The sequence below is a fragment of the Amblyomma mixtum genome, chromosome 5 (assembly GCF_055824585.1).
Source record: "Amblyomma mixtum isolate Tamu chromosome 5, ASM5582458v1, whole genome shotgun sequence".
Classification (NCBI taxonomy): Eukaryota; Metazoa; Arthropoda; class Arachnida; order Ixodida; family Ixodidae; genus Amblyomma; species Amblyomma mixtum.
In genome coordinates this window covers 131855913-131874348 of record NC_143016.1, presented here as the reverse complement: position 1 = coordinate 131874348, position 18436 = coordinate 131855913, and the positions used below count along the sequence as shown (strand labels likewise).

Here is an 18436-nt window from a genome sequence, read left to right as displayed (position 1 = left end):
GCGCTCCGCTTTGATCGTCGCCGACGAGACGCCCAAGCGAGCGCGGGACGCTTTTGAGATGCGCTGCCGCGTTCTCGTTCCCGAGGGTTGTTCGCTTGTCGGGGTGGGCTGTTCTGGACCTCTGATTGGTGCTGCGCGTCGTCACTGATTTGCTTCCCTGTTCGACGAGGACCCGGAACTTGTCGGCGTCGGAGGTGGGTCGCGAAGGAGCACCGCTGCCATGACTCGGGGACGCTTGGTGTTGGTGCTTCTACAGGTCTTCGCCACGCTCGGACGATTGGCGGTGACGGCTCAAGACGGCAGTAAGTACAAGCTCTCAAGGCTTACGACGCACTTTGTGCACAAACTCAAGTTCGATTCAGTATTTGTTTTTTCGAAGGCAAAAGCACGGGTGTCGTGTAGCGTCTGGTCGTGCCCTAAGCTTAATGCCCAGGGCCATTCCACACCTTTATTTAACATGGGGACTTTGTTGTTCGATTGATTAAAAAAAAATAGAACTCGATTTCTCTTTTATTCACCTACAATTCCGAGGTAATTAGGGCCGTCTCAGGTTACCTTCTTCGTCATAAAGGAGCGGAAAGCGCTAAAGCGCTTATGTTGAGGAAAAAGCTACGCTTTCATAGATGCTTCAGGAGGGAGAAAACGGATTATCGAAGATGTGCATGCCTCCCCCATTCTTTTTTTCAAGTTATGGATGATGCGATCAATTATCCACCACTGTTTCGATGACTCCAAAAATTAGAAATAACGCCGGTGTTAAATAAACTGCGCAATCCAAGAAAAACTAGAGACGAAGTTATAAGCAATGGTTTACTTCCCCACAGTAAAGCAGCGGGCACTCAGATAGCCACTCTACATACGTAGATGCATTCTTGCTTCAATGCAATGTCGAAATTGGATTCATTCTTTCAAAGGACACATAATGAAGAACCTCTATATTTGGTCCGCTCATTAATTCTGGCGCTGGAAGAATTTAATAGAAAGCTCTAAGAAGACTTTTATGAAAGTTGGTTTCTCGTCACAACTAGAAAATAAGAGAAATATTCTTATTGTAAAGTGAACTCTCCAAACCGAGAACTGAAATAAATATTAAAAGCAGATACAGCCGCAGTACAAGTGTCAGAGTTGAGAAGTTCGTAAATCCAATAGGCTCATCAGTTATCGCACGCTCAAATCAAATAAAATATCTAGCATATGTGCAAAAGTTTCAATAACCTATCGAAAAACGCAACAAAATATACTTTTTTGGTCAGAACAGATTTTCGCGCCGCATTTTGAAACCTCGCCTTGTGGCAAAATAAATTTCTCTAGTTAATATAAAATTGTCTGTCTTCCTTGTCGTACTGACAGAGGCAGTTTTATTGCGAACAGAGGCGAGTTCGCAGTACTTAAGTAATATATGTCGTTATGAGAGAAAGACAACATATTTTGTTTTTAAAGACGCATTCAGTCGTATTTTTCGACTGAGAAGATAGCTTGCAGCTTCGAACCAAGGAAGCTTCATTTTTTTCAAGTTGTTTAATTAAATACTGGCCTCATCAAGACCTTTAAATTTTTTAATATTCTGGTGTTGATCCACTCATTTTTTCATCAAATGAAAGGTCCGATAGCTCCCCTCTAATTTTTATTTTAAAAAGTTATGAATGTAAAAGTATTCGTCACTTACACCTTTAATGAAATTCATGCATTTCTGTGGCATAATCAGGACCTATTTTTTTTTTTTCAGGAAAAATGCGGAAATGTCGACAGTAAATCTTTATGCTTTGATGTGCAAAAAATCGCCCTCGGGGAGCAAAAAAAAAAAGTAGTTTCACTGGCAAAAAAGGAAAAAAAAAAGTAGGTAATATCTCCGCTTTCACGGAAGTCCCACAACTATGCCTGTAAAGGCTCTTCGTTGCGATAAAGAAAGCTGACCGAAAAACCGGATTATTTTTAAAAGTACAGAGAAAATGCCTACCGTGCAGTGTAATCAAATCTCCTGATGCCTTTCTGATATGTTTTGTGAAATTTCAGCACGAAATGATAATTTGTTCAGTAGGCACAATGCTGAAAATGTAGACATGCCTCAATAAACTCCCTTATTTTCTCTGTGTGCTTACTTTAGGCCCAAACTTTATATAGCTGCATTTTTTTCAGGTGATGTTGCTCAACATAACCATAGAAATGTGTTTTTTTAAGCGTGCCAAGATCTATATATTAGAACCCAGTCGAACCACTTTTGTCTAATATATTTTCCTAACTGTGTAGGCGATAATATTGTTTGCATAGTGCGCACTGTGCTCAAGAAGATATTAAAAAAAAAAGCAGCTGAATGTTTTTTTCCACTTTCGTTCAAGCATGCGGTGCCGTGAGTTGCCGGCGGTAGCGCGGGTAAAAACAATCAGAAAAGGGTAAATTATAAATTGCTGGGTTCAACGCTCCGAAGCAGCACATGCATGGGCTATGTGAGACGCCGCATAGAATGTCGCCAAATTTATTTAGAACACCTTTGCTTCTTTAATATGCAGTGGGATTGGACAGGACACGTGTGTTTTTGTACTTCGCCTGTAAGAAAATATGACCGCCGCAGCCGGGATTAAAACCGCGATCTTCTGATCAGCAGCCGAACTCCAAAGCCACTGAGGCATCATGGTGGGTTCAGAAAAGAATAAAATTGAGATATATATTGTTGGTGCGCTCCCAGACAGCGCTCAGTGCTACAAACAAAAGACCATAAGAGCCTGACATTTCTTAAAGCTAGGCACTTCCGCGAATATAGCAGAAAATATGAATGCCGGAGGAGGCTTGACGTTGGATCCGTACCAACCAAGTTAAATTCTCCATAGACAAAAAGATGCAGCGTAGGAGAGACGAGAATACAGTTAGAGACACGGACAAACGATGGCGTCTCTCACTGCATTTTGCCTCTTCTGCGTTGTAACTACCATGAGCTAGCGCAAAGGGCCACATTAATGAACTCGAAAAACGACTGAGTGCACAAAATTATAGCTAACGTCCACTAACTCAAGAAGGACGCAGTTTGATAGTAATCATGTCGGATGCCGTTGGTAGACGTTTTTCTTTAAAAATAAGCGTCCATCATATTGTTTAGCCCTCCATTATTTGGTCCTGGAACGAAGCAGCTCGCATCTGGGATATACAACAGGATTCTGGTTGAATGGTCGTCTACTTTTTTTTTTTTTTTTCGTTCAAGAAAACCGTGCTTCCGTACAGCCAGACTAGGCCTGCAGTCTGCAAGTGTCTGGAAGTCTTAATGTATGTGTATAAAAACCCTGTTTTTTTTTTTTTAATGATCCGTTCAGTAGGTTCAGGGTAGCTTCCGCGGTCCTGGATGAAACTGTCTACGTTAAGGATTTTGTAGAACTGAGACCAGTAATGTTCTTTTCTGGGCATAGCATATGAGCCCGCCACTCCATTCCCTGAAATATGAGCCAAGGCTTCAAATGAGCTGCAGCGATAATCATTATGGAGGCATAAATTTAGGCTGCTTCGCTCTCAGCTGGCAACATCATTCTCCACTTAAGCTAAGAATCCCTGACCTGCGCTCATATAGGGCCTGCGTAATGCATGGTTGTCTGGAGCGTCTCTGAGGTAATTAGGCACGGCGCGGCCTAACTTTACGTCTTCCAGAAAAGCTCCGTTGGCTTCTCTGGCAAAGGTTTCTGCGCGCAACGATAAGAAGTTTATGCTGAAGTTTGTCTAGTAGGACAAAATCTGAATTACCGTTCACTGCGCTCTGCATTAGGTTAGTGTGGGCTGTGGTGGTCATAATATCCTTTAACGAAGGGAGGAACAGGAAGAAGTGACGTGCTGTGCTCAACTTCAAGGGTGTGGTCTCGCTGACGTGCACGCGAACGGGCCTCGTAATTTGATGTTATAAAATGGGCAATTCAATTCACTTTGCCTGATTTATATTTCTTTATTTCTAACAGTGAGAGGAACACAAACAACTGCACGGACGGGAACTTACTGGTTGTTCTAATGCTAGGAAACCCTGGCTGTGCTCGTAAATTGTAATATTATTTCCTTATTTATTTTCTTCCTGCTCCCTCCTAATGTCCAGTGGCTTTGAATGAGTTTATTCTTTCCCTACTCTGAAGTTAGAGCCATGAGTGCAGGCACAGCAGCAAGAAAAATCACAGCAAAGCTAATAGTTTGTAATGCATATTATCTAGCTTTAGCTGGTTTTTAATAGTAAAAGAATGTGGACGTATTATACGGGATGTATAAGAACATTCGCCTCGTATTCAGAAGGAGCGGAACGTGCGGGAGGTGGTGGGATGATGTGCGGGAGGTGGTGGGATGATGTGCGGGAGGTTAATTTTTTTAGCTCTTGGTGCTCAAAAGTGAAGTTTTACCCGCGGGTCCGCCCAAATGTAGGCACGCGTATGCCGGCGCCAAAGGCGCACAACTGCACAAAAAGCGAAGAACAGGTAACGCTGTAACCTCTAGGCGATCGCCGCAGAGGTCTAGGGTTTAGCGCATCCGCGTCGTACGCGGGAGATGCTGGGTGCATAGGGGGCAGATAGCTCAACCGGTAAGTGTCTGGCGGTGGGCTCTGCGGACGGCGCTGCTGGCGAAACATGGTTGAGGATCGAGCTAAATGGCTAACGCTAAAACTAACAGTCTGAATTCAGAAAAATCCCTGGCAATTGTCCTTCAATTAGATTTTTTTTTTTCTACGAAGAAAATTAAAAAAAAACACACAAAGCCTAAATTAAGAAGAATCGCCACCAAATGTCCCTCCATTGGTTTTTTTTTTTTGTGGAGAACATCGCCAGCGAATTCATGTGGCTTTGGCTGCAGAAGACAGGCATTCCTTGACAACGTTCTCGAAACCTGACTAGTCAATACTCGAAGAATGGTCGCCAGTCTGGGAGAGTATCGACACCTGAGAAATTCCTCGGGTGAGGCATGTGGCTTCGTTGAATCACCTTGTTGGCCGAGAAACGACTACTAAATCTGTTTTTAAGCCAGAATCATTTTCATCATACCCCGGATGAACTCCATCTCAGAAAGGCGGTGCCTAACGATGATTAAAGTTATGGCTCTATTCATTTAGCCTGGTGCACTGCGTATTCGCGAATCGCTTGAACTGTATTCACCACAAGTAGTTCTAGGAACTCCGCACAAATTTTTGGCGCTACATTTGAGGGTTTAGGTTAGTGAGGAAATGACTTCGCTGAACACACTATGTAAAGCTGGCTCACAAGTTCATTCGAACAAAAGATATTCAGTTTCGGTGGTAGCTTAGTGCCGGCAACTGACCCGTAGTTTCAGAGGCTTAACAATAAATAGCGCACTCACGCCGGTAAGACGCGCACGCCTATAGTGCTTGTCTGAATTACGCGTACACCCTAAACATAAATAAGCCTATATGGGAATAAAAAGAGAGTGAACTGTCCTCTAGCGCACTCCCCTCTTAGAGGAAGGTTATGCTGCCCAAGTGCCAGAGTTGATTTCGATCGCTAAATACATGGAAAGCTCACTCTTTGCAACGCAGATATATTCCCACCGCTAAACATTGCAACTTGATTCAGTTGGGTAGGGGCTTTTGAACGCGGCACTGGAAGTCTAGAGGTAAGCAAGTGGAGGAGACTGAAGCCTCGGTTAAAATCTTTGTGACTACTAGATCTTCCCATGTTTTGAAGAGGGAATTTGTTTCCGTTGCCAATCGTAAGTATTCCGTATCTTTAATGATCGAAATCTACCCCAGGATGGCTGCATACCCTGCCCCGTACAGAATGTGCGCTAGAGGACACCTTACTACCTCTTTGACTCCTTTCGTGTTCGGAGTGAGGCGCCTTTTCTCCGGAGAGCGTAACTCTCCACTCCGGCGCTGTTGTACTCAAAGCTAGGATATTGTTGCCTAGTTTGTTCGATTACCTCGAATGGTGTCTCCATCCTCATACTTGCTTGATCTGATTTTCATTACAGAATTCATCCTCATCTGCCCTATATGCTCTATCATTTTCATCCTTACCTGCCTCTGGAGTTATTTTCGGTTGAATGCATCCTTGTCTGCTGAATCATTTCTAGTTTTCCTAGGCATAAACGATCTCTGAAGCCCAGAAAACTCTGGAAGGACTGTGGTTGCAGATAACTTTTAAAGATATAACCGAGAGCCGAAATGGCCACATCTCGCAAAATTTAGCGAAAACTTTTTAGTTGTTACATGTTATATTGCCTGCTCCAACATTTATCCATCGCTCACTTTTCTTTGTCACTGTGAGATGAGAGTACACTGCTCACTGTACCATCGCTCAGTGCCTCTCTGCCCAAGTCTAATCATGTCGGTTTGTCAGCTGTCAATGTCACCTCTATCCGTCACGGCATCTGGTATTGGTAGGGACCTACAGGATTGGCAAAGCGCAAATACAATTGAAAACAGACGCACCCGTTCGTAGAAATTAGTGTTCGATTCTTTCCGCCTAAGTCTTTGCAGTTCAAATCAGCATTCTTATACTCGTTCGAGCAAAGCATTGTTCCAGTTACGAAGTAACCGATTCCGACGTACCGCACAACGAGCCCAACCAGGTGAACTATCGGGCTGACACTGATACTTCCGACGGTCTCCAGACCACTGAAGGGTAACGTCTTTTATTTCATCTTCCTCTTCTCCTCCTCAGTTTTCAATTTCAGCCGCCGCCTTTGTGTGGTCTTTTTGTTTGTTTTGTACTTCTGCTTCAATGGGCGCGGCTCACTTAAGTCTCCCATTTTGAACCAAATGAGCCGCTGCGCGAACCCCCTGCGGGTTAGTCGCAGCCATTTGGGGTAATCAGGTCGCTGTAGAGCTCATTGAATGCGTCTCTACGCGTCTAGAAACCGTAGGCACGACTCATCAACGTTCATTTCTAGCTAAAATAGTTGCGATTATACGTTCGATGATTCTGAAAACCAAAATTAAGGTTAAAAATTTTTCTCTTACTTCACCAGGAAGGCAGTACAGCACCTACGTATTTTTTTTTAAACTTTCGATTTTTATTAAGATACAAATAGATTGCAAGCGCCAGGTTACGTTGGCAGGACTAAGGCCTATAAAGTCTCCCCAAAAGCTAACTAGGTGGAGTATAATAAGGGCTAAAAAGACGTAGTAAGTTTATATTACTCAAGGTATTCCTAGAAAAAAAAAACAGAGAAACACTCTGGGCATATAGAGTGGCAGGTCAGAAACGCAATCTAAATAGTACGCACGCACTTAAACGTTGACGACGTTAACTTCTAAACTATACAGATATTGTAAATAAAGAAGGTATGCAACTCAGCACACGAGAAAGGAATATATTTTGCATAATTTGAGCATAACCTTATGGTGCCTCATGTCACAGACAGTTCTATAAGAAGAAAAACTAAAAAATTAGCTATCCGTTCTCTTTTCAGGAGCTTTATACAGCACTGCGGCACACTGCAGGACAAAGCCGGAGTGCGGTTCGGAAATTTTTTTGCGTATGTATTTAGGATGTAGCTGCTCGTTGGCTATTTTGCCTGAGTAATCGCATATTTCGCAAAACACACTCAGTAGCGTTCCTGATCACGGCGCTTTGAAGGGTAGAAACATAATGCAGATAATATATTCCGAAGACATACAACAGGCGCATGACAACCAGAAGAAAAACATATTCCAGCTGGTGTCAAGGAGTCATCACATAGAAAAGAGAACAACACTATTGAATGTCAGCGAAGGGGTAAACGAAGGGTTTATCAATAATCGATTCGTGAGGAAACCATACAGATATTGTGCAGAACGATCACATAAGTAGTAGCAAGGAGAGCTGATATATTCGCATATCTTGTTACAAACCGGTTCGCAAGTTTGCTACACCACTTTCGATGAGCAAGTAAAAGCAAGTGGCTGTAGTTCAGAGTGCTTCGCCATCTAGAGAACTGTAGCTGCGCAAGCCTGATCCCTTTCCTGTACTGAGGTGCTAGACCCAAAAGCTAAGTTCCTCTGCGGCTCTAACAAACGAACTGGCGCATTTCTCTAGGGGCCACCGGTTAAAAACAAGTTCACAGAATGACTATCTATAATTTTGACGATCCTGGCGACGTGCGCCATATCTCTTAGCAGTTGTCCATGAGAAACAGAGGAACATGACTTGCATACTTCGTATACTTCAGTTAAGATACCAAGCCAGAAACAAGCCAGCGTTGTTAACTCAATCTTCTCAACTCAGTCGGCTTCGGCACAGGTAAATGGTGCCGCCAGAATGGGGGCGGTGTGACGGCATCGGGGTAACTCAGCGGCACAGCGGAAGGGGGGGGGGGGGGGGGGGGGGGGGGGCAGGTGAAGTTTGGGTGACCTCAGCGAATGGCGCCAGGGTATTGTCGCTGTATTTCGTGCCGGTGATGTGGCGCAAGGAATGATGGTGGTTCCGGTATACGGGGCACCAGAGACAGCTGACAGACGACCTCCTCGTGCACAAACTGCTTGGTTTCAGCGAAGAGACAAGGGGCTCGATGTCTGGGCCCAATCCTGCAAGCGACGCGTCAGCCGGGTGGCGAAACAAAACACGCTGCTTCTGTAGCTCGTCAGAGCTCTGGCACATTTTGTAGACCATCCCGATGGTAATCGGACTCTTTGCAATGACCATGTTTAAGACGCCGTCATCGATGCCCTTCAAGACGTGCCGCATCTTATCCTTCCTCCGCCATAGTCGTTTTGATGCGACTGCACAAGTCCACGACGTCCTGGTTATAACCTATGAACCTCTCTCCAGCCTGCTGCGATCGCGATCGTAGACGCTGCTCAGCACGAACTTTGCGAACGGTAGGACGGCCGAATACTTCAGCAAAGGTGGTCTTGAATGCGGGCCAAGTGGTCATCTGCGACTCGTGGTTCCGATATCACAGATTGGCATCGTTAGTTAAGTAGGACATTACGTTGTTAAGCTTGACAGCGCCATCCCACTTATCGTGCCGGCTCACCCGCTCATAGGCTGACAACCAGTCCTCGAAATGTTGGTCGCAGTTGCTACAGAAGATAACGGGGTCTTGTTGACGCAAGGCGCCAGAACACGTGACTGGCAGAAGCGTGGCTGGGGGCTGCTGGCTTGTCTCCGCCATGGGAACGGTCACCGTGCGAATGAGGAGTTCTGGAGTAGCGTGCGAGGTTCAAAATCGTGGCCCTTCCACCAAGTAAACAGTGGATTTGTTGATGGGCGACGGCTACCAACGCAGGCAGTAGTCAGGCCGCAGCAGGACAAGACAAGCAGCCAGAGGCAGCAGCTTCAGCCCGGGACTCGCGCACTCGCCACCAGCGATGACGACGAAGCGCGGCAGTGCTGAGTCGTCCTCATATTCTTCTTGCACCGGAAAGAATGGAATGTTTGTCCAGCGCTGCAATCAGTAATAGCATCATAAAACATTCCTTCTACGTGAACCATAGAGTTTCTTACTATTACCTAGAGGGAAAGCTGGCAAGCCGTCTATGGGAGTTTGCATGGAGACCCCACGTGACCACCTCAGCCACCATGGGCGCTCAAAGCATCATGGGGCGGTGAGCTACTTGTTGCGGAACTGCAACTTTTGGCCAAAAAATAATAAAAAAATAAAGCTGTTTGATAGCTACAAACGTCCTAAAATTCAATATCTTGTCTAATGATTGCAACAAACGAGCAGAAAAGCATTTAAGTGCAAAGTTTGCCTAAAATAAGACATGACTAGCTTTCCTATTGGCCAAGTGATGAACACTAAAAAAACTAATATTTCGTAATTAACAGGCGCACTTTTAAAAGTAAATATGTTTTAAGAAAAAATGTTGTTGTTTAGATACTTTAAGAGGTTTTTTAATGGCATTTCGGGAGAGTAAAACCTTTTATTGGCGTCGTGTGTCGTCGCGTCTTCACTACTATGGCTTTTGCACACTGCGTTCGCGCGAAAGTCGTCTGCGCACACACGAACTACGTTTTCGGAATGAAACGCCTTAGTACTGCCACTCTGTGTTCCCGAAAAACTACGACTGTGCCGCAACAAGTAGCTCACCGCCCCATGATGCTTTGAGCGTCCATGTTGGCTGAAGTGCAGCGCCGCCAGCTTTCCCTCTAGGTAGTAGTAAGAAACTCTATGACGTGAACCGACTGATCATCGCGTGTGTGGCGTATTCGCAATTCCTACATTTTCTCACGGGGTGCATTCTCGAGTAAAAAAAAAAAAAGAAGATTAGCACAGTGACGTCAGGGGAGCGGTGAAAATTGCACTGGGCGGCTGGCGTAGCGCCATGCTTTGCAAACACACCTGTCAATTTTGCTATCGGCGTGTTCGTAACCGTAGCGTGGAGCGCTGCTATCTCCTGCACCGGTTACACATCACCAGTGCAAATCTTTCTTAGTTGCGTCTGTATTTTGGCTCAGCGAATGGAGGCATTGCATTTGTTGGAATTTTTTTTTACTGGCTCTATTTCGACGAAGCACCAAACTTTTTCGGAAACCTTATGTGAAGATAAGTTTCCCCTTACTCTACTTTCATTATCCTTCTATCCTTCCAAATAGCGAATAAGAGGAAGACTTAAGCAGAGTAATAAACTTAAGAAAGTTTTAAAGCCCGGCTATATTCGGTTTAATTTTCCTCAAATTACATATGTATACGCAAGTTCACTGCGTGCACACGCGTTAAATATGAGCAAATTGCAAGAACAGCGGAAGCGGAAACCTCCGCTAGACTGATAGATTAATACATCTGGAACTCTACCAGCACAGAGGAAATTTCGGCGCGAAGAGATGACTGCGCTCTTGAGAAAATTTTAAACGAACACCTAATTGTTTCTTCTCCATTTAGAAACCTACGACACGCCGCTAGTGTAATACTCCGGGGCAATACAGACAAATCGGTGAACATGCCGGTCTGCCCATGAAAAAAAAAACGAAAGCAGCACCACCTTTCCCAGAGGTCATACTTGCCTTTGTAACTATACTTGTTAACAGGTGGCGCCACCATACAGCTTGCCATCAAGCCCTCTTTATTACCCTGAGCACTGAAGATGGACTCACCACTCGGAAAGTGCGTGAATGCCACTGGGGATTCGTAACTGGCTTGGGCTCCTTAAGTTGCTGCACACGACGGCGTCACGCAGGTCGACTGGGCGGCATGCGAAGCAAACCACGAATGACGCCATCTGGTAAAAAGCAAAAATCGTTTACCTTTTACCAGTCTCGGCCGTAATGCTGGTCCATATAGCAAGAGCGATGACTCAGCATGCACTTTACCATGCGCAGTTACTGGGATTCTGGACGAACGATGCTGCAGCCTTTTGCTCCCACGCAATTTATTTATTTATTGATACTGCGATCTTTTGCAAGACCTTTCACTCATGATTCATGAATATTTCGGTTTTTCAGTAATAACTTAATGTTTATGAACTTGGAATTCTAGTCTCTTCATCTAACTGGAGTTAGTATCCCTTTTAGCCACCTTTTAGACAGTTTCCTTCACACGTTAACGGAAGAGGCTGGATGAGACTTTTGAATATTGCAGTTGAACACCTTTTACCGCGGAAAAAGTATATATAACTTCTCAACAACTTCTCCTCCGAAGCGTACATACTTAGTCACATGGGGTTCAATTTTTCTTTTCTTCTAGCGAGGACATAGCCATCGATAAAGGCAACCGAATAAGCACTTACGCGGAAGAATTCACCTTTCTTGAACCAGGATTTCGTTCTACTTTTATGCTTAAGAAGAAGCGAGACAGGCAAATCCGGGGATGAGGAGTTAGGGTAAGGGTCGTCTAATGGGACAGAACTTGGTGCAAACCGCGAGTATATTGTCTAAAAATTCAGCACATTGGTTTCCCTCTTCGCTCTTCCCTAATCTGCGGCAGCAGCTTCGCATAATGTGCTCTTGATTTTGTTTTGTCCTTGTTCCAGTGATCGACAATGATTACTCCTTGGCTAGCAGAAAGAACAGTTCCATCATGTGCCCAGTTCACAAAATATTCACCGCCTTCTTTGGAACACTCACGAGAGACGTCGGCTGCAGCAATGAATTCTGCTTTAACTCGAAGATGAAGCTGTGAGATTTAAAGCAGGAATGAATTTAGCATCTACATTGTAGGCATTACTGCAGTGGCACAGCCCTGGCGAAACATAACTTAGCGAGAAAAATTTCGTTTCATCCGCAGTCATGATCAGGCGCAAAGTTTCCTGCATTTTGCGATTAAAATCGCCTAACAGTTCCTGGAAATGTCCTTTGAGGCGGGTTCTCCGTCGATGCCCAAAAATTGCTCTACCTGTCTAGCAAATCATATCATTCGCATTTTTCGGCACAAAACTTTGCGTTTTATTTTAGTAAGATGGTTTAAACTTGAATTTATTCGGTGGTATACGTCGTGAAAAACTTATTTTTAGAAAGGGTGACTTGGCGGCCGGTCCTTGTGGCCGAGCTCCTCAGTCTAGAACTATCATGATTTTTGCTATTCTGCAGGCCCGCACGATAAGCCGTTCCTGATCGGTCAGGGTAGATCTGAACAGAGCAGCTTCCCATGAGGAGGTGTGGGTTTGGGTATAGGTGGCTGCCGAGGGCGCATTGGAGACTCCCAGGTTGAGGGGCATGAGGTGGGTTCTGAATGGAAGATGACGTACTTGTATTGAAGGTTTCCGAAGGTGCTCGTCTTGAGGTGGTCCTGCATGAAGATGCAATTAGTTTTCCCCGCGATAATCCCAAACGGCCACTTCAGCGTAGCTTCAAGAGCGTCGTTTTTTTCAGCGTGCTCTAATTTTGCTAATGTTTAATTTCGTTCATCAAAAAGCAAACCGTCTTGACGACTTCTGCTCAAACCCCTTGAGCAATAATGGGTTTCTTCTGCAATGCCATCCATTCCTTTGAGTAAAGCCGCCGCGGTGGCTCAGTGGCTATGGTGCTCGGCTACTGACCCGAAAGACGTGGGTTCGATCCCGGCCGCGGCGGCTGGAATTTCTTTGGAGGAGAAATTCTAGAGGCCCGTGTACTGTGCGATGTCAGTGCACGTTAAAGAACCCCAGGTGGTCGAAATTTCCGGAGCCCTCCACTACGGCGTCTCTCATAGCCTTAGTCGCTTTGGGACGTTAAACCCCATAAATCAAATCAAATCAAATCCTTTGAGTAAAAATGTTTTCTCATTGAACAAAGCGCCTCGCTTTCCGTTTTCGTTGCAACCGCTGGCTTGCTCGATTGAAGTGTATGTTGGCCGTGCACGAACGCAGTGATTCACGCTGGTATCTCGCCTGAGCTAGACTACAGAGTAATGCTTTTCTGCTTTGACGTCAACAACCGAATCCTGGTGCTATCAGAAAAATATACCACCAACATCAAATCTTCTTCGGATGATGATTGTATATTTATAACCTTTGTAGGAAGCTCTGGAGGTAAACTGAACTTTCTTGTTGGCGTTAAATAAATCATACCTTTTGACTTATATTTCCGGGTTGCAACGGAGCACCTCGGGACCTTCTGGATAGACCTCTGTGCACCTGTTCCCTATCTCAACCACTTCTTTGCACTGCCACCATCAATCACCCTTGGCCAGAGCCTCGAAAAACGCGATAGGCTCTGTTTTTATATAACGTCTTCTTTCCTTAGAAAAAAAAAGAAAAACAGCAGCCGGCCAATTTATTTCCTAAGAAGAAAGAAAATGTGAGCTTATTTTTGACCCACTTCACGTTTTCGGTGTCATGACTGAAGTCGGCAAGAACTGAAGAAATGCTCGCAGCAAACTTCCAACTGTGTCTGACTTAGATGCCTTGGACCGAGCACTAACCAACAGTTCTAGTATTTATTCGTCCGCATATAAAATGCCATATTACATCGCGTAGCGCACTAGGCTGAAGAAGGGAAAAAGCAATCCCCAGTAACCCCTGCGCCGCCTCTGCGCCGTTGACAACAAGGTGCAAACCGGATTATAGATGGCAGCAACGCTGCCTGTTTATTTTCATCTTTTTTTTTTTACGGTAAGGTAGTAGTCCCATGAAAAGGTGGCCAAGCATGCATTATGCACACGGCCTGCCTCACATAGGCGGTAGACTTGTCTTGTATAATGGCCTTGCATAATGCGAAAAAAGCCCGCTTTGACAAAAGGCTGTGCAGCTTTTTTCGGCGCGCTTGAAAACTCGCTTAGCTTGTTGGTAGTACAAAAAAAAAAGAAATGAAGATGCTGAACTGTCTCCCGAGCTTATAATTCTATTTGGGCTTCTAGCCTGCCTACTTTCTACAGCTTAAAGAGAATAATTTAGCTCCATTGGTTTTTATTCGAAATTAACACGAAGTTCGCGTCTTGGGTATAGGTTTTTCCTTCATAGATGGCGACGTGTCAGTCCATTTTGAGCGCTGCTGAACAAAGAAGCCTTTTGCACAACTCGAGAGAGTACACAAGTTTAATCTGCTATGCAGGTATGGAATTTCCGTTTCTTAAGCTGACATCTGCTTGCCGACAAACACGTAGTCTAGTCTGGGGCATCCTTCTTTTTATTATTTCGCCTTTTTCGCGAAGGTCAATTCTTGCTTTCAAGCAGTTATCACGTTTACAGGGCGACGTAAAAAACGTACCAGGAGCTACTACGACCCGAAACGATTCTATTTCCGCGACGCAGGGTCGTGAAATCATATCCCCGCGAGCTTCTCCTCCTAGCATCGCATAACTCGGGTTCTCGTTAATTACTCGCCACTCGAGCCCAGGCAGGCACCAACGGGCCCGCCTCAGAGCCCACCGGGCATGGAGGATGAACGAGAAGCCGGGGGCGGCGAGGCCTTTCCAGCCCATACAGCGCGCGGTCAGCCACCGTGGGCTGTATGACCGCTAAACCCGGCAAAGTCAAGCTTCCATCACGGCGTGGAGGGTGGAAAGGCGGAGGGATTGTCAGCAGATGCGAAACGCGCAAACAAGCCGCAAACAACGGCTGCGAGCGCTAGCAGCACGGACGGGGTCCTGTCATTATGACGCTTCCCAAAAAGGCGCACCATAAAAGTTTAAAATAAAAGGCAAAAGCGAAGGTAAACAACGCTTTATTGTGGAAAGGCAGGCGCAACAACGCGAGCGCGCGTTTCAAGCGGCTACTTGGGTAGCCTCTTTGCCGCGAGCTACGCCGGGAGCGAATGCACAGTGGAGAGAAAAAAAGAGATAAATAAGGCTGGGCCGTCCGGCGAAGCACGGGCCGCAGCGGCGGACGTTCGCACATTAATCTTGGCCCGCTCGTCCTGCGCCCGAGAAGGGAGGTGAAGTGTCGACACCCGGCCGCCGGTCACGTTATGAGTGATGGCCGCGGGGAAGCAACGCATCCGTCCGGTGCGCCACCGAGGCAGGTCCGGTGGCCACTGCGTAACGCTGCTCCGTAAGCGTAACCGAAGCGCCCTTACGTGGAGTAACCTAACCTGCAACAACTCTGGGAGGGAAAACTGGGTGGCTCGAGAATAAACAACCACGAGCACTGCGCAAATTTGGTCATTTTTAAAAGTGAGTGTGTTGTGCGCGACGGGTCATTAGTTATACGAGTGAAATCTATTTATTTTTTTGCGTCAGCTCGGAGATGGTGACGTCATTAAATCCAAGCTCGCCGTGTGAATAGACAGAAGAGTGCGGTCCCGTCTTCGCAGCGACGGCACTAAGCGTCGCGTCGTCCGGAATCGGTTTTCTGAACAAAATCCTCACGATCAGTAAGCATCGAAATAAGTTTATTTTTTTAATGGTTATGTGTGACTGCTTGGTTTGGCCGATTGCCAGAAGCTGCCCTGTACTTTGCAGAAATTTACTAAAGGCACACAAATAAGCCCCTTCCAAAGAAGCGCCTCGGAAAACAAACCCCACGTTGTTGTAACTTTTCAGGATTCGTTGCTTCATTTTTCCCGAACTTGAAAAAGTTGTCCTCTTTCTCTCTTTTCATAGCTGCTATTTAAAATTTAAGTGATATCTACAGGTTGAATGCGATGTTCTGACCTTTGGCCGTAAGTGATTCAACGTTTCTACGTTTAGTTCATTGAGCTATGAGGTAGACGTCATGGTACATTAACTGCAATACGAGGCCTATACATTTCCCGTCTTTTTCCTGCATAGTTTGATAAACGCAAAGGTAGGGTTAGTAGGGATGGTGAGATTACTATCCAGCTCTACAAACCATTTTACTCTTTTAGGGATGTAGCCTAGAATTGCAGAAAACGACATCTTTTCTCTCCAGAAAACTCCAAAAGGTCGTGCACGCAGCTTGCGCAAGCGTTGTTTTTCATTCATTCACCTTTAAGCGATCTGCGAACCACGAAACTAATTTATGAAAGGAGAAAACTGCGAAGAAGCTCTACTTCACACGAGTGCGCTTTCACGTGTGCGGGGCTGTCGTGCAGGAAGCACCCTTTACAGGGCTCGAAATTTAAAGCGGGAGGTAAACGCGCACGGAACGGCAAACTATCGACCATCTGGCGTGTTCGCAGCGACTACAGCAGTATCTTTTAGTCTTCTTTTCACATTCGCCAGCACGGCCGTATATTTTGAAACATAACGTGCATATCCTTACCACAACTAGTTTGGTGGTTTATAGAGCCGCCTCTTCGGAATTTGCTCAGGTCTTCAGGGCTTCACACCACAGGTGTGATCCTGCACGGCTGTTTCCCGCGAATGCATTTACAAACTCAATTTTCTCCGCTGTGAATCTACGTCGCAATCTTCACCACTTTTCAAAATCAACTAGTTTTCTTCACAGTAATCTATACCAATTAAAAGGAAAAAAGAAACAAGCCATCTTAAATATGAGCTTGAAATAAAGCAAAATAAAAGGTAAGGAACTCCCTAGTATCCAGCGTGCCTTCACGGTGCCCCGACTCATTCTCCCCAGCCTTTTCAGGCTTGCCTGCTGTAACCAAACAATGATGCGTCAGTGAAGAAGTAACCGTTATCGAGTGAATTGTTACTCTAAGCAAACTTCTCTTAATTAATTAAACATGCTTAACGCAATGTCTTAACGCACTTAAAAGCAATATCATTAAATGCAAGGTTTTTCTGAGCAACTAAACCTCAATAATAGCTTGTGATTCACAACGCAGATGCCAAAAAGAAAGCATTTTTTTTTTGCTTTGCATTCTATTTACGCTGCTCTACTTTTCCTTCTGGATCGCAACTTGAATTCAATTGAAGTATTTTTTGCATCATATCCCATGACACCGGGAGCGCAAGGGGGAAGATGTCTCTAGGACAACTTGACAAAGCACCGCGCACCCATAGTTGCATCACACGACAGTGGCAAAACAACTGAGTGACAAAAAATAACCTTTAAACACCAACGGCACCAATAGCGCATTCACAAAAAAATACAGGTCGGCATTCAACACAACTGAGTCGGGCGTAAAATAAGAGGCAAAACTGACCAAATAAGTGAAAGCAAAAAAAAAAAAAACAAACAATTTGCAGAGAATGCACACAACACCTTTCAAAAACAAACCGAACAAAGCGGCATATGGTCTTTAAATCTCACTGTTGCAAGAGTTTATAATAATTTCGCGTATTGTTTTGAAGATAACTGCATTGAGGCTGTGAAGCCAATTAAGTAACTTCGTTAAAAGAAGTCAGAATCGTTGCATCGTCAGTGTACCATCGGCGGAAATTTAATACTATTCTTGTATTGTTTTCAGTTGAGTTCGAAGAATACTGAAACCATGGAGTGTGGCCCACTCACTGGAGGGCAAACACTGGGTTCGTCCTGGCCCTGCCTCACAGTGCCGGGGAAAGCTCTTTCCCTTGTTCACACTTTTCGGTTAATGTAATGCCTCGAAAATAAATTCAACCTCGTACCAGCTTTCAGGTCATCAACGAAATGTAAATGATAAGAGACCAATGTTAGTGTTTTTTTAATGTAATCCTCTTAATAAGACAGCAAATTCTCTATGCGGGTTTCCTACCTGTTTCACTTAGGTCGCTTTCTTATCGCAATTTTGTGCATGACAGCATTATGGAAACGCCCTCTTTAGATTTTCACGCCCACTCAATACGAATTTTCTTTCTCTTATGCATGCATGTCGGTGAAAAGTGTCTTTGAAGCACGTTAAGTTTCTAACGAAACTAAGCACGCGTGTGTGTTCGCTTTGTCTTAAATTTTCTGGCCCTTAAGTACAGACGAATTGTTAAGCCACATATTCGTGAAATTCTTAAAGACGAACAAAGTTTTTCAAATAAATACGCCTTTATTGAAATGAACTCGAATTTTCATGCCTTCTCATACTTGTCCGGGTACAAAAAAAAACAAAAACAAAAAACAACAGAGACGGCCGATGGCGGAAACTAGGGACATCGCGTTTTATACATAAGCTAAGAATTTTCATGTCTTAACTCCTTCTTTGGGCGTTCTGAGATCATTTGTCTTTTTTAACTTTTCCAGGGAGTAACTGCCCTAAACTATCCTCAAACTGAAACAAATAGTAAATGTAGGTGACGATTGTTGCGGAGTCCAATATCGAGAACTGCACGGATTGGTAGTCAGCATATCACATGT

The 18436-nt window shown here is 44.9% G+C and overlaps 1 protein-coding gene across 1 annotated transcript in view; it reads left to right on the top strand.

Moving 5' to 3' along the window:
- Positions 1-206: 206 nt before the first annotated feature.
- Positions 207-18436, top strand: part of LOC149343725 (neural cell adhesion molecule 2-like) — a 218736-nt gene continuing 200506 nt past the window's right edge. Inside the window, exon 1 of the mRNA XM_089542441.1 lies at positions 207-302. Within this exon, the coding sequence (XP_089398567.1) occupies positions 221-302 (82 nt within the window). The 5' untranslated portion in view covers positions 207-220. The remainder of the gene's footprint in view (positions 303-18436) is intronic.